At 39.0% G+C, this 26804-nt stretch overlaps 1 protein-coding gene across 4 annotated transcripts in view; it reads right to left on the bottom strand.

Moving 5' to 3' along the window:
* Nucleotides 1-26804, bottom strand: part of LOC127977519 (kin of IRRE-like protein 3) — a 192255-nt gene that overhangs the window by 53274 nt on the left and 112177 nt on the right. For all 4 annotated transcript variants that reach the window (XM_052582407.1, XM_052582409.1, XM_052582408.1 and 1 more), the window contains exons 2-3: nt 18069-18218; nt 7914-8063 (exon numbers count right to left, since the gene is read on the bottom strand). In XM_052582407.1, coding sequence (XP_052438367.1) covers nt 7914-8063; nt 18069-18218 — 300 coding nt within the window. The remainder of the gene's footprint in view (nt 1-7913; nt 8064-18068; nt 18219-26804) is intronic.

Genomic DNA, 26804 nt, shown 5'->3' with positions numbered 1-26804 from the left:
TAATGTTGCAGTGCTTTCAGGGATGCCGCTATGGTTTCTATGATAAGGGCCCTTGGAATCATCTTAACCTTCACCCCTGTTATGGCGCCCCTGGTTGCATAAATAAAACAATAAATATATTAATATATAAATATATTAATATATAAATAAAACGATGACCATTGACCAACCCCTCAAAAACCAAAGTGACAAACAATAAAATGAGGACTGATAACAGTGAGTCATTTTCCCTGTGAACTTTTGCGTAATTGGTTTCTTGCCTGAGCTTCTGTTTTGCCTATGAAAGCGGTAATTGGCAGTTTCCAGGTAATGACAAGGTTTGCCTCTAGTTATAATGGCAATAAAATCAAATATATTTATTTTTACATCTTGCAAACTGTAGATCTAACAGATGTATTTTTGTCAAGTAAAAAAATTGATTTGGAGGTGTGAAGTGTGACACTATGGTTTACTTGTTATCATTTGTTTGCCACTTGGAGGTCTGACTTTTCTGTTGCAGCCTTGTAAGTATACAGTACAGTAGATCTCTAAACGGATATAAATGCACTGTAAGTTTGCTCGCTTCAGGCTTTTTACAGGCAGTCTTGACTCTTTCTTGACCTGTGTGAATGGTTATTAATTTTCCCATGATAGGCCATTTTGAATACAACCAGTTCCACATGCAACAAAATGAATTACATTTCTGTGGTAGGTGTCCTTGGTAGGGCATTTATTTTTTGTTTGTACCTGTATATAAGGGCATTCAGATTAAGTACCTTTTTTATTAGTAGTTTCTTAGTGTGACCGTTCATATCACAGTAAGTCAAAGAAGAAGAATTGCTTCTCTTTTCTTTTCCCTTTTTTTTTCTATCAGCTAAATCACAGCTCCAATTAACTACTTTTAGTAGCAAAGATGATGGGGAATATTGAAGGCTTCTTTTCTGACAGATTTTTTTATGAATTTAGTCTCACCAAATGACTAAAAGAGGGATTGTCCATCTCAAAAGGGTTTATTTGAGCTCCTAATATGGAACTATTACACATTTGAAAGGCAGGTCGATGAGCCTGTATTTCTCATTGCAGACTTTAGTGATCCACAGCTGAACACTGTTCATCTGCCAAAAAGCCCTCTCACTACTGATGGCTGAGCCCATGCACTACAAATGGCACTGATCATTAAAGGAAGGAGCTGTTATTTCGGGCTGTGGCGTTGAGGTTTTGTCAGACATTCCCTATCTAATTTCAGCTCTCCCAGACACTCTTAGTCTGACAGCAGTACAAAGGGCAACCCTGTAGCCATGCAAGCCATCATCATTACCGGCCTGTTTGCAAACTCTGCATCCCTTAATGGCTCCAAATTAGCGCTTTACCACAGTCACTCAATAGATTTCTCATGAGTCGGTCAGCAGTGCAGATTGATCGCTCCTTTTTAATTACTGGCCAGTGGGCTGCAATTCTTCCACCTTCCACTTGGCTGGGAAAACCTTAATCCATAATCCAGTCCAGTCTTTATATTCTGCATGTCCTCATATATTGTCTTTTTAGCACTCTCTCTTACTTACTTTTAAAGTCTAAATGAATTCTACTTTGTGTATTCACCATGATTTAATTCCAAAACCCAATTAACTTTCCTTGAAACAACAAAAATTGAGTAATTCTACAAACTTTCCTCGGTGACCGAAGATGGATGTTGTTCAGCTGCAAAAAAAACAAAACAAAAAACAACAACAACAACAGGCTTTCCATCTCACAATTTTTTTGCATTAGAAATTTAGAATAAATAATATTTTATACATGTTGGAATATGAATGTATAGGGTTTGCACAGAATGCATTGTACAGAATTCATTAAAGAGCTAACATATGGATGAACAGAAGAGCAATTTCACAGTGAATGTATTTGTACAATATCTAAGGTCTTCTGGGACTTCCGTGTTTTCACAAACATTTATTAAATAATAAACAATCTGTAGCTAGAGAAAAGGACAGATCTCACAAGACCTCAAGGCTCAAGGTGACAGAACTCTTAACTTGTAGCGTGTGACTGAAGAAACAATAAATTGCATGCAGGCAAATGGATTTGCAATTAACCAAATGGACTGAAACATTGGCTCAGTCAACTGGGGACCTTGAATTCCAGCAACAAGCTTTTTAAATCAACTAGATGGGTGATGTTTCGGTTCCAGGAGCTAAAAGGAAGAATGTGAGAGAGATGTCTTTGTTCTCCAGATTGGGTTTGATGCTATAGTAATTGCAGAGGTGGAAATCTCACTTCGTTTACAGTGGGCTTCTATGGCAGTGGCTTCACAGTTTGGGTTATTGACATCAAAAACAAGATTGCTTAAGAGTGAGGTGCTATGGCCCGTAATCCAGCACACGGCTAGAAGAGCAGGGGCTTCTGGGATGGGGGAAAGCAATCTGTTAGGAACCGAATAGCTGAGGTGGTGTTTTGCACTAAAATGAGGCCAGTCTGTTTCAGCAACGGCTAACGTTACCTGCTCATGCGGTTGCTACGGGCTGTGATGGAAAGATCAGCAATAAACAAAGAAAGAAGAGGAAGTGCAATCGAAAACATGCCAGGAATGGAGACAAGTGACATACGTGGCTCACTGGCCCAAATCAAAGCTCCCTTCACAGCGCTGTCACTAATGTGTTGCTTTGCAGGAGGCAGAATTCGGAGGTAAACACAAACTGATCCATATTCTCTCTCCATTACTTTCGCTTCCCTCCATTTGGCAGGGGCTGTACGTGTATGGTTTCAATGGCTCGATGCATGAGTGATGCCCGGCCAGATTGCCTGAGTTATAGCAGAATGGAGTCAGGCGATGGGAAACCAAAGCTGATGGAAAGAAAATAAGATTTTCCTTCGAATAAGCATCAAAGTGTGCAGGAAATAGAGGTGCTGGGGCACTGGCGGCGAGCGTAGGCTGGGTTTTGGCGTGACCACTACAAGCAGACTCATTTTGTTTTCTGAGAGGTTTGTCATGGCTTCTGACTGCGCAGTAGGTTGGAAAGAAAGAGGAAGTTATGAGATGCGGTTGGGCTCCTCTAGTTGAAGAGGCATGGTGGGGTCAGATCGTGAATAAGTGGTGGGTGGAAGCTGGTGAGATGTTTATGATGGTGTGGAGATAACAATGAAGCAGCAAAAAGACCCACCAACATAAGGTACACTTTGGAATAGGCTGATGTGGTCTCTTCAAGGATAGTAACAATTTGGAAAACCATACGTGTCCAAACCATAAGAGAACATCACCATAAAGCAGAGAAGCAATTAATCAATGATGTACAAGAGTGTCCATGATGAAGAAAAAGAAAAATATATTATATTATATTATATTATATTATATTATATTATATTATATTATATTATATTATATTATATTATATTATATTATATTATATTATTAGGGCTTGCCTTTAATAATAAACAAAAACAACAACAACAACAATAACAAAAAAAACTTTACATTTTGTAATATTTAAAATTATAGATATGGTCTTCAGGGGTTACTGATATCACTTCTTGGTTGTTTGTTTATCAATTTATTTATGTATTTTTGAATTTAGTTTCTGTGTGTTGATCAGACCACATGATTTTGAGTTGGCTGACAAATATTTTTAATATATTAAGTAAAAGTGCTTTTTTGACTAAATAATGATAAACCTTATTCTAAACTACTTATTGTTTTCTTTCCAATAGTTGAAGTCCTTTTTTTTTTTTTTTTATGTTATCAGTACAGTTGTGTCGTAATATTGAATGTATGTCTTCAAAAATAATAATACAAAAATATGGACCCACTTTATATTAAGTGGCCTTAACTACTATGTACTTACATTTTAATTAATAATTTAGTACAATGTACTTATTGTGTACATACATGTTTGTACATTGTACTTATATAAAAAAAAAAAAAAAAAAAACTAAATGTAATTACATGTGTATTTAATTTCTGTAATTACATTTATAATTACACTGTTGACGCATACTTTACACCTTAACACACCCTTAAACTTACCCATACCTCCAACCCTCTCCCTAACCTTACCCCTATCCCACCTCAATAGCAGCAAGTGTTTTACAATACAGTATGAACACAATAAGTACATTGTACTTATTTTTTTATGTAAGTACACAGTAGTTAAGGCCACCTAATATAAAGTGGGACCAAAAATATTATATTACATTTTAATGTATAAGCTAAAAACATTCTTATCATAGAAGTATGTATAAATTACAATTGAAGTTTAATTTGAATAATGTCATAAAACATATAAAAATAAGTGCTGATCAAACTGGGTGTATGATCTACTGATTGTAAAAAGGAATTGAGAAAAGCCAAAAGTGTCCCTTTGTCCTTACTCAACATGTCAAAGAAAATTACATCAGAGAAGCAGTGACAGCTTGACGTTTGTAAGTAACAGAACATCTGTACTGACTCTCATCTGTCATTCAGGTCACAGGAGTGTGTTTGCAGATGTGTGTGAGGTCACAGCCCAGCAGAGTGGATCTCCCAGCAAAGCTAATCGTCCGTTTAAATAACATCTGCTTGATTTTTGTGCACAGTTACATGTGCAATAGTTCAAACATAATGGTACATAAACCAGCTATTTAATCAATTTAGTCTCTGATATTTGATTTAGTAAGAATCATCTTTCCACAAACGCGCACAAACACAGACTCTGGGTTTATGGGATTTGGAAAGCTCAGAATGTTTGCCAATAACTGTTCAAAAGAGTTGTGAAAAGTCTCATTGGTTTTCAACGAGGCGGCTTTATTGTTGTTAATGTGTTTCTAAACTTACTTTTAATTGCAATCCAGATCAAAGTTTCCAAGTCAAAGTTTCTAAGAACGGTTTGTTGTTCTCCTGAGGAGTGAAAAATGTACTTTTAGGTTTGTTGTGTTTGTTTGTATTTGACTCATATTTAGTAGATTTTAAAAACATCCTCTCTTGTGGAAAAAAAGAGATTAAATGAAGTTTGATGGTGTTCAGGGCATCACACTTGTGTGGAAATTAAATCTGGATCTGAATTGATGACCTTTGTTTATCTTCATAAGACTATAAGCAGGACATTTAAAAAAACTAACAAATGCAAGCAATTGCATCTCATGATTTGCAATTAAAAGTTAATAATCTCCATGCCTTGAAGCTGTTTATCAAATCCTAGGCTAAGATGTTGAGATTTTCAAATGCGAAGTAATACAGATTCCAAGTACTTCACCTATTTATTTTTCCCGCAAGGACACTTGATCTGCCATTAGTTATGAAATCATAGTTATTAATTTGTGCAAAAGGGAATGAGAAATGAGTGGGGTAGATTTAGCTCTCGCATCTTCCAAGGATTTAATCCTTTGAAAAGCAAATATTTTCTAATGGGCAATTTCAGCACTTATAAGATAACAGACTATCAGACTTACAGACTGAGATCATCGGAATGCTTTGCTATTACTTTAAATATTTACTTTTTACTTGTAGAGAGCGAGCAATGAGATCCATTAACAAGACAATTAGAAAGAGCAAAACTGAGTTTAAGATTGGGGATGGAATTGGGATGAAAAAGTAAATTGCTAGAAAGACAAATGCATAGAGTGTTAGAAATTGATAATGGCTTCACAAAAAAAAAAAAAAAAAAAAAACAATCAAACCTAGAAGTTCTGTACCCCCAGGTGAGAAATAAATGCATTCAAAATTTTCAGAAGTATGGCAGCGGTAAGTAACCTTTCGGTAGTTTTATAAGGCCAGATGCAAGCTCTCTCCCTCCATTACTCTGCAGTCTATTTTCTCCCAGGCTGAGATTAATGTTGAGGGGACACGTGAGAAGACAAGGATGGCTATCTTCTAGAGGGTTATATAATTAGCCCACAGGGCAAATGCTAAAAGAATTGCTTTTTCTTCATAACTAATTCAGAAAAGGTGACCTCCGGAGGTCAACCACAATCCCAAAACCCACATCAGCTCTGCAAATGTAGAGTTCAAAATTCTGATTTTACCATCGCGTGTCACAGCGGACACGATGCAGGTTTTTCTTTGATGAAGGAAAGGATTTAGTTGTTCCCTCTTCCCCATGAGCTTTTCCCAAGATTTTCAGGCTAGCAACCATAAATGGTTCATAAAATTATTATTATAATTATTATTATTATTATTTAGGGTAATTCACAGAGTTTGGGATTCATTTTTCCCTACTTTCAAGTGCTTGATCAGATATCAAAGCCTTTAGCGGGATTGGCTGATCTGGACTGTGCTGAGCTCTGTAGAGAGTACACCTGCCCTAACCTCAGCCTTCAGTCCATATGCGTCATGAATTGAGAAGCCCAGGGACCACTTCAGCTGTCAGCTAGAGAAATACCTGGCGTCACACTCCCATTCCTGCCATCACTACGGCTCAGACCAGGCTTCCTGACATTATAAAAGACAGCCCAGAGATCGCTCTGCTACAGAGCTCACATATATTACAAGCACAATTCTGCAGAGCTTCAGGTGCTACACAATTTTTATTTATTTTATTTTTATTTTTTGATAGTAAAAGTATTTCCTCAAACTCTGTTTTTTATCTCTCTGAGATAGACATTATTGACATGTAAATGTTGTTGTTTGTGTATTCAAATGTATTCCTTTGACTGACATCTAAAAGTCTTGAAAGTTTAGAATAAGTTGCTTTTGCAGCTGAGTTTCTTTTTTACTGGCGAGGGAATTTTGCTTTGTTTTTATCTCAAAAGCTCAAGAGAATATGATAAAGCATGATATGATCCTTTTCTAACCCTGTGAAATTAACCAATGAAGAGCCACAAACATCACAAAGCCACTAGCCCATTGGTGACCAACTTGACAGGAAATTAAACTAAGCAGGGACGAACTGGAGGTTCTTGGTTTATCGTTGGTGTTGGATAATTAGCGTTATCTTTGCCCATTGAGGCAGTTCTAAAGCAGTGCTAATTAAGGCCCAATTAATAATGACCACAGCAGGAGAGAATCATGATAAACAAAACAGCCCATGCATCATTGCTTCAAATTCATTTCCACCAATCATTTCACCAATCACACATATTTGGAAGCTGCTAGTATTGAATGATGTTCTGGCCATGAGGTGCTACTGATACTGGTAGTATAGTGGTGACTTGGTGGTGGTAGTTTGGTGCTTGTAATTAGCAAATAAGTTATTTGCAAGGGAGAGCAACCTCAGACCACATAATTTGTCTACTTTCTTCCTCTAATTTCCCTCACTACATCCTCCCATGCAGGTCATTATTTTCTCTTTTCATTAGAGGAAATCAATAAAGCAAATCACATTCCAGTTGGCGAGCACATTTGCTTCATTTCTTACCCCACCACTTCCATAACACCACCCCAATCCTGACCCCAGTTGCGCCCACTGGTGCAAAGAAAGAGTTAAATTTGCTGGGTGTGGGTGGTCGGTCTGTAGAGCAGATAAAGCTACCAGGTGGTTGATTACTACCTCAGCACAGATAACACTGTTGCTGCCCAATATTGCAGAAACAGCAACACTGAATAATAACCCAATAAAACTTAATTAAGATTCAATGACCTCTCTTGTTTAATAATGAAGACAGTGGGATTTGCAGGAGGAAATTAAAACGGAGAACTTATGGCACTGCAGGGGAGTTTGGTCAGTGAAAAATCTATTTTTAATACTATACATTATTCTTCGCTGATCTCATACTCAAGATCAGACTTTATCCTGATTTCATTTGTGGATGCAAGATTATTTGAAATTAATATATATATATATATATATATATATATATATATATATATATATATATATATATATATATATATATATATATATATATATTAAGTTTCCCTTTAAAAGGGACTTTTGAGAAAGTAAATAAGCTTCTGCTGAAAGCAAATGTATGCAAAATATTATCTTTGTCAGTCTTTATGTATACACGTCGTACATGCAGCTGTAACTAACCTAGCACAGTGAGTCGAGCTGGACGAGACCTCATGGCAGCCTGGATGGCCTGACACTCGAACACAGCATCATCCGTCAGCTCCACCCTTTGGATGCGAAGGTGGTGTTCACCAGTTCCGTGATCCCCGACCACAGCATAGCGAGGGTAACCTGGAAAACAGGGATGGGTTAATGCCCCGAGACCTTCAGTGACTGCTCTTAAAATGTATTTTCTAAACGCTTCTGGGTAGATAAAATCCAGGGAAATTGTACCTTGTCGGTTTCAGAGCAGTACTAACTTAGCACCTGAATTAAAGTGGCTTTTTAGTCACTTCATGACAGTGTAAAGTAATCCTTGAATGCCACAGGGAGTTAGTGGTGGAGGCTGATGCAACGCTGGCTGTTTGTTAGCAACCACCGCGATATCAAAGGACATCAGTTGAATTTATTGTGTATTATTTGTATATGAGATCTCTAGAAGGGATAATTAAGTTGAATATTTTGTTCGGTTTCATGGATGTGTGAAAAACAATGATAACAACCATGTATTTTCTTTTTCATTTCTTCTTATGTCCTCCGTAATCCATAGTCTTTCTCTCCTTCTTCTGCAAAGCGAGAAGATTGACGACATGTGTCCCACAGGCCAATGTGAAAAAGCCCAATGTGAGGCAAGAATAGGTGCAATAACATATCTATGACCTTTCTAAAATGAACTGAAGATGAACAGATGTGTGAGGCTTTCTAATGGTTGGAGTGAGAGTTTCTGCCAGTTGGAGTGAGACTTTGTGCCAGTTTGAGTGAGACTCACTGATGATTGAGGTGAGATGCTTTGTTGATTGAGGTGAGGCAGTCTGCTGGTTTTGCTATAATATGTTCAGCTGGTCCTCAGGCGTGCTGCTCTAGGTGTAGCACTTAGTAAACAGCACACAGAGCCAAGAAGATTGAGATGTGTTCCACCGATGCAGAGGAATGGTGATTTGCAGTTTAATAATACACTCAGCGGGATGTATTTCAGGGAAAACTGACGGTTTTACAACAGCAAGCAAAACCAAAGGCCTTTAAAACACATCAGCTGACTATTAGTCGGGGATTTGCATAAGGAGCGGATGCAGAAGCTTGGTTTGCCACTATAGAAAATGTAACGCAGGGGAGGGGACTTGTGATTGTGGCGTACTTTACAGTTAATTTCCACAGCCTCTCCATGTGAATGTCTTTAACGGATCTAAGGAGGCAAAATACTCCTAATTAGGAGACATTTGCAATTTACCGTGAGACCCCTAAAAAGTGCTGTCATTGCTGCTAGTGCAGTTTCTCTTTCCAAGTCAAGACGTTAATTGATGGCTGTTGGGCGATACAGATTTAATGGCGTCAGAAGCTGATCTCAGCATATTCCTCTACAGAAGAAAGCACTGTGCGTTTATCCCTCGATTTATTTCAATATAGCTTTTTATGTGGCTAAATTTACACCTTCAGAAGTGATCTCGCTTCCAGTCTCCACGGAGCAGCCATTTGAATCTTTGCCAGTGAATGACCTGTGGCAGCATATTGATTTTTACAGCATCCATCGATATGATTCATGTTCGCTCCAGAGAATTCTCTGTGACATAATCGTCATGCACCCTTGTGCCCCAGGGGCACTCAATGCCAGCAAGTCCATTTTCTATTTAAAGTGTTGTTGGCTTCGAAAAGCATATCTGCTTTTCAAACTGAAAGGTTTAAAACAGCATGTGTGTTTGTGGTTGATTGGGTTTATATAACCGACTCCACTTGTTTAGAGATGTATCACCCATTATAAAATTGAAAGGGTGTCCTGATATCACCTATATTTCTTCGAGTACTGTGTGGTACGAAATCCAACCTATTTCTGAGCTCTACCACAGGGATATTGCTGCAGTCATCATTGTAATCTATAGCAATGAGGCTTGAAAGAGGGATGTACTTTAACATATTGCTGTAGAAAGGAGTAAAAAATAGACTGGACTGGACTAATGGCATTTAAGTCCTTGAGCCTGGCTGTTGAAATCACTGTGCCAGAAAATGCCAATTATTGCCTGTTGCCTCATTGGATCCCATTTACTTTTAATAGACCATGAAGTGTCTCTCATTTTCCCTATTGAGGAGAGAGCAGCAGACGATTATGGTGCAATGTGTTTTATCTGCCCACATACAGCTTTTAATTTCTCTAAGTGAGTGGGAGAGAGAAAAGAGGCAGGATAACCCCAAAAAACAAACATTTAATAAGCCATCAAAACAGACTGTGCCCACATCATTTAGTGGACTACTTTGGAAAGTTGTTTTGAAGGTCTTTCAAAACTATGGCGATATTTAATTAATAAACAAGAAAGGCTGTTATATAAAATGAAAATCTTATGTTAACACTGGCCAATTATTTACCTATATTTGACCTTTTTTTTTCTATTTTTTTGAGAAGGTAGAATTTTTGTGTTCTTCGTTCCGTGCTCGAGAATAAACAAACAGAAAAAGAAAAAAAAAATCCCAAATTATCCATTTAATATTTCACTTGTTTATTCTATATGTCAGAAAGATTAAATGGAGAGATTTTCACTTACAGTAAGTCACTTGCTTTTATAAGTGTTCTCAAAATAATCTCATATGCCTACTTCAGAGTTTAAGAACCTCTCAAACTGTGATTTCAAAGTCTGCAATCAGAGTTTCAGTATGAACTCAAGCATTAATTCCATATATAAATATCCTAGTTATTCTGTCCATGTTAACTGTACTCTGCATGTAAGTATGTTACAGCTGTTTTATTTATGTCAGTCTGTGAAACTCAGACGAAACCTTGCTGAAAACTCAATGGGAAACCTTTGAGCAAAATAATTAACCCTGCCAACTGTCAGGGTAAAATTTAAGGTCTATAATGTGAACATAGAGCCAAATCAAGTGCTGTTTATTGTGGCAGCCAATCAAAGCAAGAGAAGCAGACTGAGTCATTTGAATAGCCACTGACTTGGTTCAATACTGTGTTTATTCCTGATGAGAGATTGATGGGTGTGTTACAGGCGGGATCTATTGCCACTTAATGCCTAGCTGCAAATCTTGAGGACTTATTTCTCAGATAGATGCAGAATATATGCACTGGCTTCTAATGACATTACTAATTTATCAAGCACTATTAATTCACAGTAATGTGCAAAATCAACTTCTTCAATATGGCTTAACATTGACTTACTAATGGAACCACAAGACACACATTCTGGCGAAATGCACTACTTTTCCACACATATATATAAATAGAGGGGTGTTACAAGTTACACACACAGACACACACACACACACACACAAAAAAAACAAAAAAAAAAAAAACATTTTTGACTTTAGGGATTTACGTCTTGCAATAAAATGAAGGAGCAACCCTAGCTAGTCTTTGTGTAAGCCTACTCCAGTCAAATGACAAAAATAAAAAAAATAAAAAGATTAACTGTGATCTAGAGATTACATCAACCCACCAGTATCATTATCTGAGCCAGGCCCTTGTATACAAATGCAACCCAAATATTGTGTCTATCAGTGATGTCCGGGATGATACATATTTCATCTCTCCTCTGCACACCTCTTAGTTTAATATATCATTTTATAAATCATGCATGCTTCACCCAATAAATGCACAGCAGAGGATGTCAGAGAGAAAAATGAAATAATTCTGTCATTGATCACAATGAATCCCTAAGACAACCTACGTCAAGCAAAGCAAACAAAATAAAATAGCCCCATTAGAGTTAATGAATCCATCAGAACAGGAAAGGATTAGTCTTTATGTCAGATCGATGGAAGGGGGAAAGGGCCATGAATGGAGATGTGACGCAGTGATTAATGGTCGGGGAGTGAGCGAGTGCATCCGGCTGATGGCTTGAACCGCGGAAATTATTGAAAGAAAATCTGTTAATGACATACACAATTGTAATTTTCTTCCATTTGGGTTGTTTCTGAAGAATACCAAGGGGTATTAAGATTTGGATATATTTTTGTAGAAAGCAGGGATGGTAGAGTATGGTACTTATGTTCCAAGTCAATACTAATCAATACAATTTTAAAAATATTTTATCATACCAGGGTGCTATTCCAGAAAGCAAGGATAACGTCTAAGGTTATGTATGTAACCCTGGTTCCTCGAAGGAACGAGACGCTGCGTCGAGAACGTTTGGGGAACGCGTCCAGCGTGACGTCTCTGAATAATATGTATAATCAGTCCAAAGGAAGGGCGAGGCGTCATAGGCGGGTGATGTCAGAGACCAGGAAGCATAAAAGCATGAGCGGCGAAGCCGGATATCAGCCTCAAAGGATGAAGCAAGCACCAGCCAGAGATGGCGGAAGTGTGGCACTGCGACGCAGCGTCTCGTTCCTTCGAGGAACCAGGGTTACATAGGTAATCTTAGACGTTCCTCTTCAGGAACTCGAGCTGCGTCGATAACGTTTGGGGAACGAGAATGCCCACGCCGCCAGACTTTCCAATCTCTGCCTAGTGTGGAAGAGCACAGGTAAAGCAAGAGAAGGAGAGGAGCCTGACAGAAATTGGGGACAACCCGTCCAATGCCAAACTTTAGAAGGAAGTGAGTCTTGACCCCCAGGACAGGGGAGATCAGAGGACTTGAGACTTAGGATAGCATCCTGATCACCGCTTAGCTTAAGCTTCTTCTGGCCGGAGGCCTCAGCCTCAGCGCACCATGGAGGAAACATGTAACCAGAGGGTTTCTGCTCACTGACTGGCCACCGACAGGGGCGTGGTAGGCCACCATGGCCGCGACGTAGACCTTCAAGGTGGAGTGGGTCAACCCTGCGGAGAGCCTGCAGGAATCAGAGGACTCTAGACTTAGGACAACATCCTGATCACCGCTTAGCTTAAGCTTCTTCTGGACGAGCTGGCGGTCTCCGCACCAAGAAGTGAAAAGCTTCCACTTCAAGGCATACGGTTTCCTCATTGAGGGAGCTCTGGATTGGAGAACGGTCTTACAACCTCGGTTGAGAGACCAGAAGCTAAGAGTTGTGCCTCCTCAGAGACAACACCTACAGCCTCTAAGCTCCATGTGGGGGGGCACCCTCCGCCTGCGAGAGGAGATCTCTCCTGACGGTAACCTCCCATGGAGTGCCGTCAAAAAGAGAAATCAGGCCCAGGAACTATACCCGGCCAGTCCAGAACGGGGCTACTAACAGCAGCTCGACTCCGTCCCGGCGCACTCTCTCCAGAACTGCTGAGAGCAGAGCAATCAGGGGAAAAATGTACAGATGAAGCCTCGGCCATGTCTGTACCATGGCGTCCAGCCCCAGTGGAGCTGGATGAGACAGATGAAGCCAGAGGGGACAGTGCGATGTCTCTCGAGTCGCAAACAGATCCACCCGAGTCTGGCCAACATCTCCAACTCTGCTTCATCACCTCAGTGTGAAGCCGCCATTCCCCGGGCCTCGGCCCCTGCCTCAACAGGATGTCTGCTCCCATATTAAGATGCCCAGGAATGTGAACTGCTCTGAGTGAGAGGAATTCGTCCTGGGCCCACACAAGGATCTGGTACGCTAGTTGTATAAACGGCGTGAGTGCAGAACTCCTTGATGGTTGATGTAAGAGACCACCGCTGTGTTGATGGTGTGCACCAACACATGGTGACCTCTTCGGTCTGGGAGAAAATAACGAAGTGCACAAAGCACGGCCAGCATCTCCAGGCAGTTGATGTGCCATGTCAGATGGCGACCACTCCACAGACCACGGGCAGGGTGGCCACTCATGTCCGCACCCCAGCTGGTGAGGGATGCGTCCGTCGCTAGCATACCGCGGTGACAAGGAGCTCCCAGCACCGGGCCCTGGGACAAGAACCAAGGCTTCCTCCACATATCTAAGGCACGTAGGCAGCGCCGTGTGACCTTGAGCATGCGAAGTGGGTTTCCCCTCAGGGAGAACCCCTTGGTCTTGAGCCACCACTGTAGGGGTCTCATGTACAGCAGGCCAATAGTATTCACGTTGGACGCAGCTGCCATCAGACCCAGCAATCTCCGTGACTGCTTGACAGTGAGTGACCAGCCTTCTCTCACTCTCGCGACTGCAGTGAGGATCGACTCGATCCGAGCAGGTGACATACGTGCCTGCATTGTGGTCGAATCCCACACCATGCCCAGATAAGTGGTTCTCTGAACTGGAGAAAGCACACTTTTCTTGGCGTTAAGTCTTAACCCCAGCTCTTTCATGTGAGCGAGAACGACACCTCGGTGCCGAACCGCCATCTGCTCAGATGCAGCTGATATCAACCAATCAACAATGTGGTTGAGTCTGGAAAGTGTGGGGTGAGAGTGCAAGGCCAGAGGAAGATCCTTATTGGTAGGCTTTTGCCCCCAAAGCAAACCTCAGGAACTTCCGATGAAGAAGGAAGGAGATAAGTGCATCTTTTGATAGATCGTGACACACCAGTCCTCAGACTTGGCCTGTGCGGTCGTGCTAAACTTCAGTCCCCTGACTGAGAGGTTCAAAAAGCACAGATCTAGAAAAGGACACAACACCTCATCCTTCCTCGGAACAGTGAAGTACCGGCTGTAGGACCCGGACTCTGCAACCCAAGGAGGGACCACCTCGATGGTCTCCATTCCTCAGAGAGAGTCTACTTCTGTTCCATTACCAGAGCCTGCTTGGGGCCCACCAGAACTGGATTCTGTGGCCTCTCACTACAGTGTGCAGGACCCACTGAGACACATTTGGCAGTAGTTTTCACGCTGCAATATGGTCTACTAAGGGAATCAGCCTCTCAAGACTGATCTCTGGTTGCATCAGCTCGATGCCCTGAATCGGCATACCGGCAGGAGACGGCCGAACTAGCTGCTCTGGAAACCTCCCAGGAGGTTGCGAGCCTCTTAGCACAGCTACGTTTCCGGGCGGTAACTGAGAGAAGCGCTTGCTGGAGACCGCTGCGCCCTGGAACACCGGCAGGGTTGGCAGATCGATCTCCTGAGGGCACTGAGGAGAGACGGGCACCGTGTAATGCGGTGTACACCGCTCTTCCCCAGAGGGGCCTGCCCTCCGAGGTCCTGAGCCGCAGCATCAGGACTCTCGTAGCTGAAGTCTCCTAAAAACAACCGTCCTCAGACCCACATCATCTGCTAGGAAGACTAGACCAGAGCCTGCTCAGGGCAGGACCCCATGAAGTACACTTGGCAGGGGCTCCCACACCGCCATGTGACCTCCTAAGGGAATTTTAAGGGATTTTAGTGGTACAGGTTTGGTAAATCAATTTTTTATTTTTTATTTTTATTTTTATTTTTTACTTTATGATGTTTGCCAATATTTTATTATTTTATTTTAGCACTTATAGCGTATCTTTGTAATATTTGTATTTAGCTTATTTTTTATTGCATCAAAACTGGTACTGATAATTGGTACTGGTACTTAGAAACTTCCTGGCATTGATATCAACTACTGGAAATTTGCTGTGAAAATCCTCATAGCATATAGAGCTTTCTATATATATTTTATTTGTATTTTATTTGTATTTTTTTTTGCTCTCCCACAAAATGTTGGCTTTGATCTGAGCAGCACAAATCCGAAAGCTATTGTTTGGATTACTGATGTGCCAAGAGTGTAAATAAAACAATGCGTCAAAATCGGAATCAGCATGCTGCTCGGCTCTTTATGTCCAAGCATGCTTGCGCCGTCTCCCTCTCTGGTTCTGTTTGGGTATTCATGTTTACAACAGCAATGCACACAATGCATATTCATGACTTTTATTTTTGTGCCTGTGACAGCCTTGTGCTGATGTCTTTAATTAGAACTAGGAGAAAAAGGACCTCCGCGTAGAATGTGGGGACCGATACGAATCGGATTCTTTTGTCTGCTGATTTATTAAACATTTTGTTTGTGATTTCTCATTTTAATCAATGTTCTCCTGAACTGAATCCACACTTCATGAGACAAGCGTCATCCATGAATAGCTGAGCCGGCTGATATTGAAATGTGTAGGGTTTGTATAAGCTGTTGTACTCACCCCTTTTTTCTTTTTTTTCTTTTTTATGTGTGCAGCTGCTAGCTTGGAGTACGTAGTCGTAGATGTGTCAATTTTCTTTATTGGATGCAGTGATACTTGTTGACGCAGGCAAGACTGATAAAAGGAGCAGCTGTGCAGAGTTTTTTTTTTTTTTTCTGTTAAGTATCATTCATGTCAAAGCAGTGCACCTCCGCCCTTGTACCAGAATCTTGCTTTTAAAGTGCTCTTTTGTCTAAAGCACGGGCTCTCTGCAACTCTAAAAAAAAAATTACATGCCATAAAAAGAGATCGCAGAACTTCATTGAAATTCTTCATGGCCCTCTGAGCGCTGGCCCACCATTGATCCGCATAAAGACTTAGATGGGGCTGGCTCGCCTCGGATTGGGTCGGCCCTCGGCTCCCAGCCGTGACTGTTAAACTGCAGCTGATGTGCCGTTAAGTGCCGCTCTCTGTCTCTCTTCTCATAATCGCGAGTCCCGCAAGCACAGAACCTCTTCTCACCTCCCAACCCCCACACCCGGATTCAATTCACCCTCTCTTCTCTTCTTTTTGACCACTTTTAAAGCTCTTCTCCAAGTGTTTACACTGCCAGGGCTTGGCTCCCAGGAGTCTGATAATGACAAACTTGGGAGCGGAATGGATTTATCTGGGCTCAGTTGCCTATTGGGGTCTAATTAAAGGCCACTATCAGTGCCAAAATGGCACAGAGCAGCAGCCACTGAAGGTCAGAGGCAAATAGACCTGTGCTCTCCAGTGGAATACATATTTAATTTTAAGGATAAGCCCAGCAACTGTTTTTAAAGAGGCCAGTTGGGCTTTATATCATGCTTTTCACTGGAAATATCCCAGGATGTGAAGCAAAGCTACATCTGTGATAGGAAAATTGAGTAAAATGTTGATTTACCCTTTATGCTGCTCATCAAGTCTAGGGAATTGTGCTGTAGCAGCTTTGAGACTTATGTTAATCTTCACTTTTCAAAATGATGCTTACACCTGCTCTTTCCTCGCAAGGATTTTGTGTGCTGTAATCCAGGAAGTCCAATGTAAATGTCATAAAGGGGGACCAACTGTTTCCGACCAACCTGGATATGAATATGAAGTTTGTGATGTTCTAAGTCTGTAGGCAGACAGAATGTGAATCAAATGTTTGTTAGCATGAATTAAGCAATCAACTTTGCCAAACAAGCAGCACTTTGCAAGTGGGGAAGAGCCACACACTTGACAAGCTATTAACGGTTAAAAGTACTTAAGAGGTTATATTTTAGTTGCTCTTGTCCTTTTACGCCTGACACCAATTGGACAGTTTTTAAATCACAATCACACCCTCCAGCTTAAACTTGTGTACCAAAGTCAGCCTCAATTAGCAAAAGCTTTGTTTAAAACCAATTGGGTTATTTGAGAGGCAGATGAAGACTGGCTGCTAGTTGAAGTGTAAAATTCAATCAAATTTGCTGGAGCTGTGGGCACTTTTGATTTTCACAGAGTCATTAGAGTAATTGTTTACATTTTTTATCTAATCCGCCAATTTCTTTGGTCAAATGACCAGTTTAGATAAGTATGAATGTCCATGCCCATTTTGGTTGGTTTATGCAGGTTAGTGTTAGTCTAGCAATTGACGCTTCACTGTTTTGGATGGCCATATCTCTTGTGAAAATGGTGAAGCATGGTTAGGATTGTCAGCCAACACTGTCTATCTTGTTAAGCTAATTAAGTTGTTTGACTAGCATGGTCTTTCTTTAAAGTTGTTAAAGCTATTCAACCAGCACAGTCTTTCCTCTGATCCTCTATTCTTGTGAAGCTAGTTAAGATGACTGACCAGTACAGTCTCACTTGTAATATTGTAAAGCTAGATGACCAGAATGGTAATTTTTGTGAAAATGGTGGAGTTAGTCAACCAGCATGGTTTGTCTAGAGAAAATTGTTAAGCAAATCTATCAACTTGATCTTGTTAAGTTAGTTAAATTGGATGACTAGCATGGTCTTTCTTGTTAAGGTGTTTAAGATGGTTGACTGCTGCAGTCTGTCTTGCCATGTTGTACAACCAATATGGTCTTGACTATCCAAAATGGTTAAGCAAATCTAGCAGGATGTCCTTTTCAATCTTGCCAATATTAAACTAGTTAGGAAGCTTCAATGGGAAAACAGTATCAAAATCAAAACCCAAATTGGTGATGTTTTCACTGTTTATGACTGTTACCTATAAGTTCTCTTCCAACACCCAAAGCGAGGCCATCTTTGATCCAGAGCACAACCCCATGGTAACCAGGGATAGAGCAGGGGAGCGTGACCGGCTGACCAGCCACAACTACCAAGTCTTGAGGCTGCTGCGCGAACATGGCATTCACTCCTGAAACAAAAGAGACAGAAAAAGAGACTTAAACTTGGATGTCTTAACTAACATTCCACTTTAGAGCTCCACAGACATCCATTAAGAAGTGGTTTAATGTTACACAATCTAATTTAAAGAATTTATTCAATGAACAACTCTCAAGTACTCAAGTGTGATTAGCGCGCAATGTTGAAGTGCACCAAGGGCCTCTCTTCAGCCTGTCAACACTGCATCTTTCACACAGAAAAATACCTAAAGCAAATGAAGTTGAACTCCATTAGAGATGAGTGGCCCGGAAAGGCTGTCAGCAATAACCTCTTGAAACCCTCTTAAAGAAAGGTGTCACAGATACGAGAACATAGAAAGAGAAGGAGAGGGAAAAAAATAGAGTGCAAAAACGACAGCCTTCAGAATCATCAGTATTCCTGTATCTGTCCGCAGACAGGTACAAAGATACCAGCGCAAAGATACACGTCACTCGGGGGGTCCAGGTTTGACTGGTTAGCATTGACAGCTGGCCCAAAAGATTTCTGTCTCCAAAGGGAATCTACAGTAGTTAGACGACAAATGTCTTGTATTTCAGACTCCAGTGGTACATATTGCATGTGCAGTCACAAGCATGCATGCTCAAAAATACAATGGTTGACATCGGCTATCAATACTGCAATGAGCTGTCTCAGTGGAGAGATGACGAGTTTCTTGCTGGCAGTACTGTATAATGGGAGTCACACTGGCAGTCATGCTGAACTCTGCAGCTGTCCCTGATGTGTGCCTATCTAGAATTGGAGAAGATGGCTCATATTGCTCATTCCACTCTAAATCTCAGCGCACTGTTTAATCAATACTCATTTATGTGGAACACACACCACCCTCTCAGTTTCTTGATGCGCTGCATGTGTGCGTATTTCTAACTTAGTTATACTTTACAAAAAAAAAAATGTTTGCAGAAATAAGCAAAACAGCCTTTGGGAGATACTTAGGCTTGTACTGTAATTAGCATATTCAAAAGATATTTGAAAAAGTACTATGATATTGGCAACAACAGTATAAAATATCATAATAACTCAGTGTTACCGTTGTAGTCTGTTCAGATGGTAAAGTGGGTCATAAAAGGTTTTTTTTTTTTTTTTCAACTAAAGTGTAATAGAAGTGAGGTTAGAGTTTAGTGAATATATGGTAATGATCATTTATATATATATATATATATATATATATATATATATATATATATATATATATATATATATATATTTTTTTTTTTTTTTCAATTCTCAACCCTAAGAAATGAATTAGAAGAAAAATAGTACTGCATTTTCTTTACAGATAACACTTTAGAACAAGGTTCCTTAGTTAATGTTTGTTAACTGCTTTAGTTAACATGAACTAAGCAAAAACAATCCTTCTACAGCATTTATTAATCTGTTAATTATTCAAATCAAATGTTGTGTTTGTTAACATTAGTTAATGCACTGTGAATTAGCATGAACTAACAATGGATAACTATTTTCATCAACTAACATTAACAAAGATTAGTAAATACAATAATAAATGCATTTTTTCATGTTAATTAATAAATTAACTAACATTAACTAATGGAACCCTATTCTAAAGTGTTACCATCAATAGGTTAAAGATTATTATATTTACCAAATTTATTTGTTTCAAATATGTTAATTACCTTATGTGCACACGCACACCATATAGACATAACTGGCCATTTTATTTATTTATTTAGTGCATCACAGCTTGATAGCAGTTCAATTAAAAAATAGTTCATCTTTTAAAATTACACCTTGAGAACATTTTCTGTTCCGCTCCGTCAAGCAGTTTATGAACACAAGAACATGCCGCATGTGAATGCATCCAAAGAAACGTGAAGCTAATTCAGAATAATTATAAAGGGTTGAGGCTGATTTATTCAGATATCCCACTGACAAGTCAATTATATATATATATATATATATATATATATATATATATATATATATATATATATATATATATATATATATATAAAATGTCATCTTGCACATTCCTGTTGGAGTTAGGGTCAGTGTGTAGTAATTATCTTTATTTGAAAACAGTTGGGCAGTAATTCTGTGTTTAGTCAGCAATAGCCACGTCTCTCTGCAGAGTGAGTACTGATTTATTTGTATGAGCGTTTTTGTGTGTGTTTGCTGCAGGACCGTAGCTGGGGTTTGCAGGGCCTCGGTGCAGGTTGGACCTGTGGGCCCTGTTTGAAATTGTGTAGATAGCACAAATAAACAATGTTCAAATTTTTCAAGGTGGTAGGTTTCCAGGTAGAGAAACGGAATAATCAAATTTAAATAGCATTGCATAGTCTTCAATGTTTAAATTAAATATTATTTCATATTAATTCTTGTTAAAACTACAAAGTAATTCAGTAAAGAGCAGTAAATGAGTTTCTCCCATTTAAAATATTGGATTAACATTAAGACACTGACAGCAGCTTGTAAATTAGGCGCAGTCACTTTAAGAGAAAAATTATTCGGTATAATGATATGCATCTGATTTCTCTCTCAGCTGTTTACTTCCACTTAAAACATAACCAACTATTTTTAAAGGGGATACGCACAAAGACGAGTAATTAATTGACCCCTCTGCTGTTTTTGCACTCAGTGGGCTTGTTAACCCATGACGTCCCTTTAATACCCACCACCATGAGTTTGATCAGGAGAAGACTGACCCTCTTTGGACTTGGATTCCAACACATTTCTAATTATGATGATGAATGTTAATTATTTTTAATATGGCTAAAGGCTAATTAGAATAAGAGTGTAGAAATGGAGGGCTTGTTTTTCATGTATCTCATGACCTCTGAACTTTTCTGTAAGTTTTTAGTTTAGGTCTTTATTCCATGCTCACAATCACAAACATGTTCCTACAGTACTTTAGTGAAGGTGAATGATTTATTGGAAGACACATTGACAAGGTGTTTCCTCGCCAAAACTGTATATGGCACAGTGTTCAAATGAATTTGTTGATGTTGATATTTAGTTGTAACTTGAGCATGCTGTTATACTATTTGGTAATATTCAAAGTGGATGGCAATAAAATGTATTTAATACTATTATAATGTTGAAATCCATAAATTACATTGCAGTAACTTCCATTTTGTCACACCATTGAACATTCAGTTGTGTTTTCATCCCCTATGTGCTCAGGCCATGTCCACACGTACACAGGTATTCTTCCGTTTTTAAGAACATTTCTGTCCACATGAGAAAACAAAAGAATGCTATGAAACACGGCCAAATGCCTGCCAAGCCAATGGGTGGCAATATAATCTCAACCGCAAAAACATGTTGGCCAATCAGAAGCCTGACAATGTTGCCAGTAGACAGAGATGACAGCTCATGCTCCGACGTCACAAGCCAAAATCTGCAATTCCGCTGTCTACACAATAACACAGCAACCAAAGTTTTGGAAAATCTTCACCCTGGCTGGGGGTTGGACGGGGAAAACCCTATAGCAGTCTGTGTTCAATTCCTTTCAACGTTATTATTTAATTATTTTGTATTTTTCTTCTTCATTATTAATATTTTAAATTCAGTGGCTTTTAGTTAACCAAAACTTGACTAACAAAAAACAGGACAGGTTTACTCACTATTTTAAAAGTTAAAAAGGGACAAGTGACACAATGAACTCTACTACTACTACCACCACTATCAGTGTGGTCACTAAAAAGAAGTAAAGGTCTGGTCAGAGAGGTTAACATATCCCAGTGATCTATTAGCAGCACTGCACCACCTGGTGCGTCCACTCGGACACTAAAACACTGGCCTGTTTCATTTCCTCCAAACCACTTCAAGCGACGGGAAAACAGATGTAGGTCAGTCAAGAGTGGGATGTAGAGAAATGGGTAAAGAATAACTCGGGTTGAACTGGGGGCTTAAGTTCGCCCCCTCTGGTGGAGGCATTTGTGCACGTTTTGAGCTCAGCGATGCTTCTGTCACATCTGGCAGCGTTCTGCTTGGATGCTCAGGCAGCCGGCCACGAGCAGACCCTTCCTTCTTCTCCCCCTCATCTTCTCGGAGCTGGAGACAGGCAGCCATGCGTGGAGACCACTGATGTGGAGGCAACAGATTCCTGCACTCTCCCTCATACAGCACTACTGCTTTATAACACCCCGTGATCAAGAAAGCAAAGCTGGGCATGGAAAGACAATCGAACAATAACAAGCCGTGTCCGGTCAGGGTGAATGCAGACATCTTGTTGTTTATGAATGATTAATGCTAATGTACCAGTATAGGCAGAAGTAACACTAACCCTCTTTATAAATGTTGTATTAAGTGTGAATGGTATGGAAGCCCTATTACTATTACTCATTAGTATAATAACAATACAAAAAAGGTTACAATGAAGGTTACAAAAAAGTAAAAAGTTACAATTAACATCACAGTCCAAACAAAAAAATAAAAAAATAAAAATAAAAATAAAAAAAAATAATATATATATATATATATATATATATATATATATATATATATATATATATATATATATATATATATATATATATATATATATATATGGCGCAATTGTTAATTTTAGTTTTAGCTAATAACCACATTTATTGCCATTATATTTGTTTAAATACCATAAATTATTATTAAATGCCATTAACTGTGAATACCTTACCATGGTATTACCACAGTACAGCCACAGTAATCTAATTAGTAATACCACAATTTTTATATCTATTCATATCAGATTTATCAACAGTAAAATTACAATAAAAAATAAAATATAAAAATAAAAATTCGTTGCACGTTTATACAGAAAGTTGTCAAGCCTCTGTCGAATACTGCTGCATGAACTGGACATTTTGAAGCTCATACCTATAAATAAACATGGCTGTCATTCCCTAACACTGACATAGTCATAATGCCAGTGGAATGCAATCTTTTGAAATGAAGTAAGATGGTCAGGTGTAGCATGTTGATATTCCAGGCATGTGTCCAGGATCTGTAACTCCTGCAGGCAGTGCCTTGAGGGTCTCTCCTCCCTCCAGCTGCGTACAGACACAGTTAAAAACCACCGTACCATGTTCAACCTGAATGCTCTTAAACCTGAATCTCTTCACTTTTAGGTACAACTACAACATTCAGGTTAACAAGTTCTGAGTGAATGGGGTGTCTGGACAGGAGTGCCCTATTTTTCACAAGTTGCATCAAATTCCATCCTTGTCCTCCCAGGCTACATCTGAGTCAGACTATGCGTGGTTGGGAATGTCTTCAAGTTCTTTATGGAGGTCACTTTGGTTTGGATGGTGGTAGTCTTGTATTACCAGATGTCCTAGAGCTGTGCGAAGTCAGCAAACCAGAGTAAAGTCTGCTACATTGAGAGTTGTGTGAGGAATATGTGTCAGTGAATGGACTGTAGGTGTTTCTGTAGGAGAATTAACAAATCATCTGCTATGCATTTATGATATATAATGCTATATTGTTCTATTCGTAATGAAACTATAGTGATACTAAATAGTGATTAACTATTTAATGTTGTGTGAATATCATTACTTTCTTGAATGCAAAGTAAGTGCTACAAAATTATGCAATAGCTTGAAAAGGCTATTTTTTTATTTATTTTTTTATTTTTTTAATAAGTCTGTCCAAAATCCAATAACATCAGAATTGTTTTGTCTTTTTAGAATGTATTTTGTTTACTTTCTGACAACATTTGTATGACATTTTTAACAGATTTTGTTGAGGAAAATTTAGGTAGTTATACATTTTAAGTCATAAAAAGTGACAGTTTGAATCTGACAGATTTGGGAAATTTATATTAATAGCATTTAACCTTTCACTACTTTCACTAATTTAACACTTCTGAATGGATTGCCACCCATTTACATCATAGGGCCATAAAGGCTGCTATCCCTTTAAGAAAATAGCGGCGAGGTCGTTTATGTTATTCCCCAGCAGGGAGTTAATTAGTATTCCTACCTCCTGTTATATTGATAATATAAAGTAAAAAAAAAAAAAAAAAAATAGAGAATATCCAACTGCCATAATCCCTTACCCACCAAACTAACATTATCTGAGTCAATGTATCAAGATTTTTATAATGATGATGAAGAACAGATGGCATGGAAAGAGATGAGGCCACAGCAGGGGTGTTGTTACCTCGCAGGTTAGTTCAGATACAAAACTGCTGTTTGAAATAATTATTTATAACATTAAATATCTATGTTAATTGGATAATTACAACGATTATTATACTTATGATACTAACTTGTTTCTTTATTGCGGTGTCAAGTAAAATTGTATGCTCTGCCTTAAATAAGACAATACATAAGCCAACAAGCAAGTTTTAAGGCATGAAGACAAATGTCTCATCAATCTAAACGTTATATTCATAGCTTATGGATTTAACCCCTCTTACTCTAGTGATCCAGAGTCTCCTTATTTCTCATTATTCTCAAACTACGCACATCATCCTGTCATGTTTTTTTTTTTTTTTTTTATTGACTGCCACTTCTTTGTTCTTGTCTCTTAAATCACTCTCCTGATTTTTGTCTCTTTATTTATTTAGCAGAAATTATATACTTCAGCTTTACAACAACATTCAGTTCTCATACCCGAGGCCAGATATTCATATTTACAAATCAATATTTAAATCTAAACAGCTCAATCAGAACAAACCTCCCAGATCACATCTGTTATCCAATGGGTGTTTTCCCAGACTATAGAGTAAATGTGTTTAGCCAATCCCAGTAGTGTCCTCCCTCATTCTCTCTCTCCCTCTTCTGTTTGCTCTTGTTCTTCACACCTTGACAAGGTTCAGCAGTCCCTTTGGACAGATTGGATTATGGGTATGCTTGTTTAAGTGAGGGGAATAGACAGACTCAAACTGATGAGCCAGGGATCATTATGGGCTCTGTAATGTTTTCATCTCACTCCGTGGTAATTTGTTTACCCTCCAACAGCGCTGGCAGTCCACAAACCCCTGCTCTATTTCATCTGGCAATAACAGAGATGCGACGGCCTAACACTCTCAAAACTCACCCTCTGTGAATCATGACAAAAATGACTCTCAGGGCAGTATGGCATAGCCACTCGAAGAGACTAATCAGTGGCTCTACAACACCTCGGCTGGGAACACACACACTCCTAATCAGAGAATATTACTTCCCCCCATCCATTCCCATATTCCCATTTCCTTCTAACCAGGAAGTGTGTGTGCGTTTAGAGGATGTGTCGGTGGAGTACTGAATCAGTGAGTGTCTTAGGCTAATGTTGCAACCACAGATGTTTGTCTCCATTAAGAAAGTCTAATTAGGGATAGGAATCCAACTATTCCCATTCCCAAACTGTTTTGTTAACAGTTATAATGAATGAGCATTCGGCAACAAATGCATAAAATTCTGTTGCAATAAAATTGAGAAAGTTCTTGCAAAAGTTGTTTACACAAACTTTTGAATGACTTTTAACAATCATTTTTTTGACATACAGTAAATGCAATCCAATAACTGGTGCATATACTAAATAATACCAAACAAACAGTATATTTAATTGACAAAAAGTATAATGTGTATCTGTATTTCACTTTTATTAATAAGTTGCATCTGTTTGATTCAAGATTCATTTAATCAGTAACTGGTTGCACATTGCTAGCTATGCAGTGTGTCTTTGATTCACGTAAAACAGCTGGTTCATTGAAAGAAATCCATTGCATTGTATGTTTTCGACTGAGTAAAAAGACCATGCTGAAAATTGTCATTTGTTAAGGAATCAAATTGCAGTGGTTGCACTGAACATTTTTTATTCTCTAAAAAGAAGTGCAGATGAAAGTCATTTGTTTAGTAATCAGTTTTGCAGTAGTCACACTGTATGTTTGTGTTTTTATGAAAATTAACCAGTTTATAACAGTTATTCATGCAGGAATTGGATTACAAGGTTGCAATGTACATTTTTAATAATTAAAAAGAACTGGGACATTAAAGTAATTTGTTTGACAATCAGACTACCCTGGTTGCACTGTATATTTTTGATTCACTAACAAGTATATGTTTTTTTATAAGAGTCATTAATTCAGGTACAGAATTACAGTGAAAGCATTGTTAATTTTTGTTTCACTATAAAAACACTAAAAAGAAATGACTTAAGTAATTAGTTCAGGAATCTGACTACACTGGTTACGCAGTATGTTGCTGATTCACTAAAATGAACTGGCTCATTGTTCAATGCTTGCATATATATTTCCATCATGACAAAGATTTTAGCATAGTAGTGGACATGACGATGTTAATGTATTTGGTCTTGGCGGAGTAGATCTGCTACTCTGCTGCTGTTGGTTATTGCTGTAGTTGTAGATTATATTTGCTGCATGCAAGTACAGGAACTTGCTACTGCCAATGCATACAGCGATACAATGTTGTAAGTATTAAAGACATACTGCTGCTCCACAAATACCATATAAAATAACCCATAGCAGGTCTATACAAGTGAAGCTGGGAAAGGTGAAGGGTTTCAGATGAACTTTGAGAGCACTCTACAACATGCTCAAATGGATGCTAACCAGCCATTTAAATGTAAGAAACAACCTCATTGGCTGAGTATACAACACCAACACCAACACCAA

This window comes from Carassius gibelio, chromosome B18 (genome assembly GCF_023724105.1).
Source record: "Carassius gibelio isolate Cgi1373 ecotype wild population from Czech Republic chromosome B18, carGib1.2-hapl.c, whole genome shotgun sequence".
NCBI classification, from domain to species: domain Eukaryota; kingdom Metazoa; phylum Chordata; class Actinopteri; order Cypriniformes; family Cyprinidae; genus Carassius; species Carassius gibelio.
The sequence above is the reverse complement of the archived record's forward strand: the minus strand, read 5'-3'. Positions and strand labels throughout refer to the sequence as shown.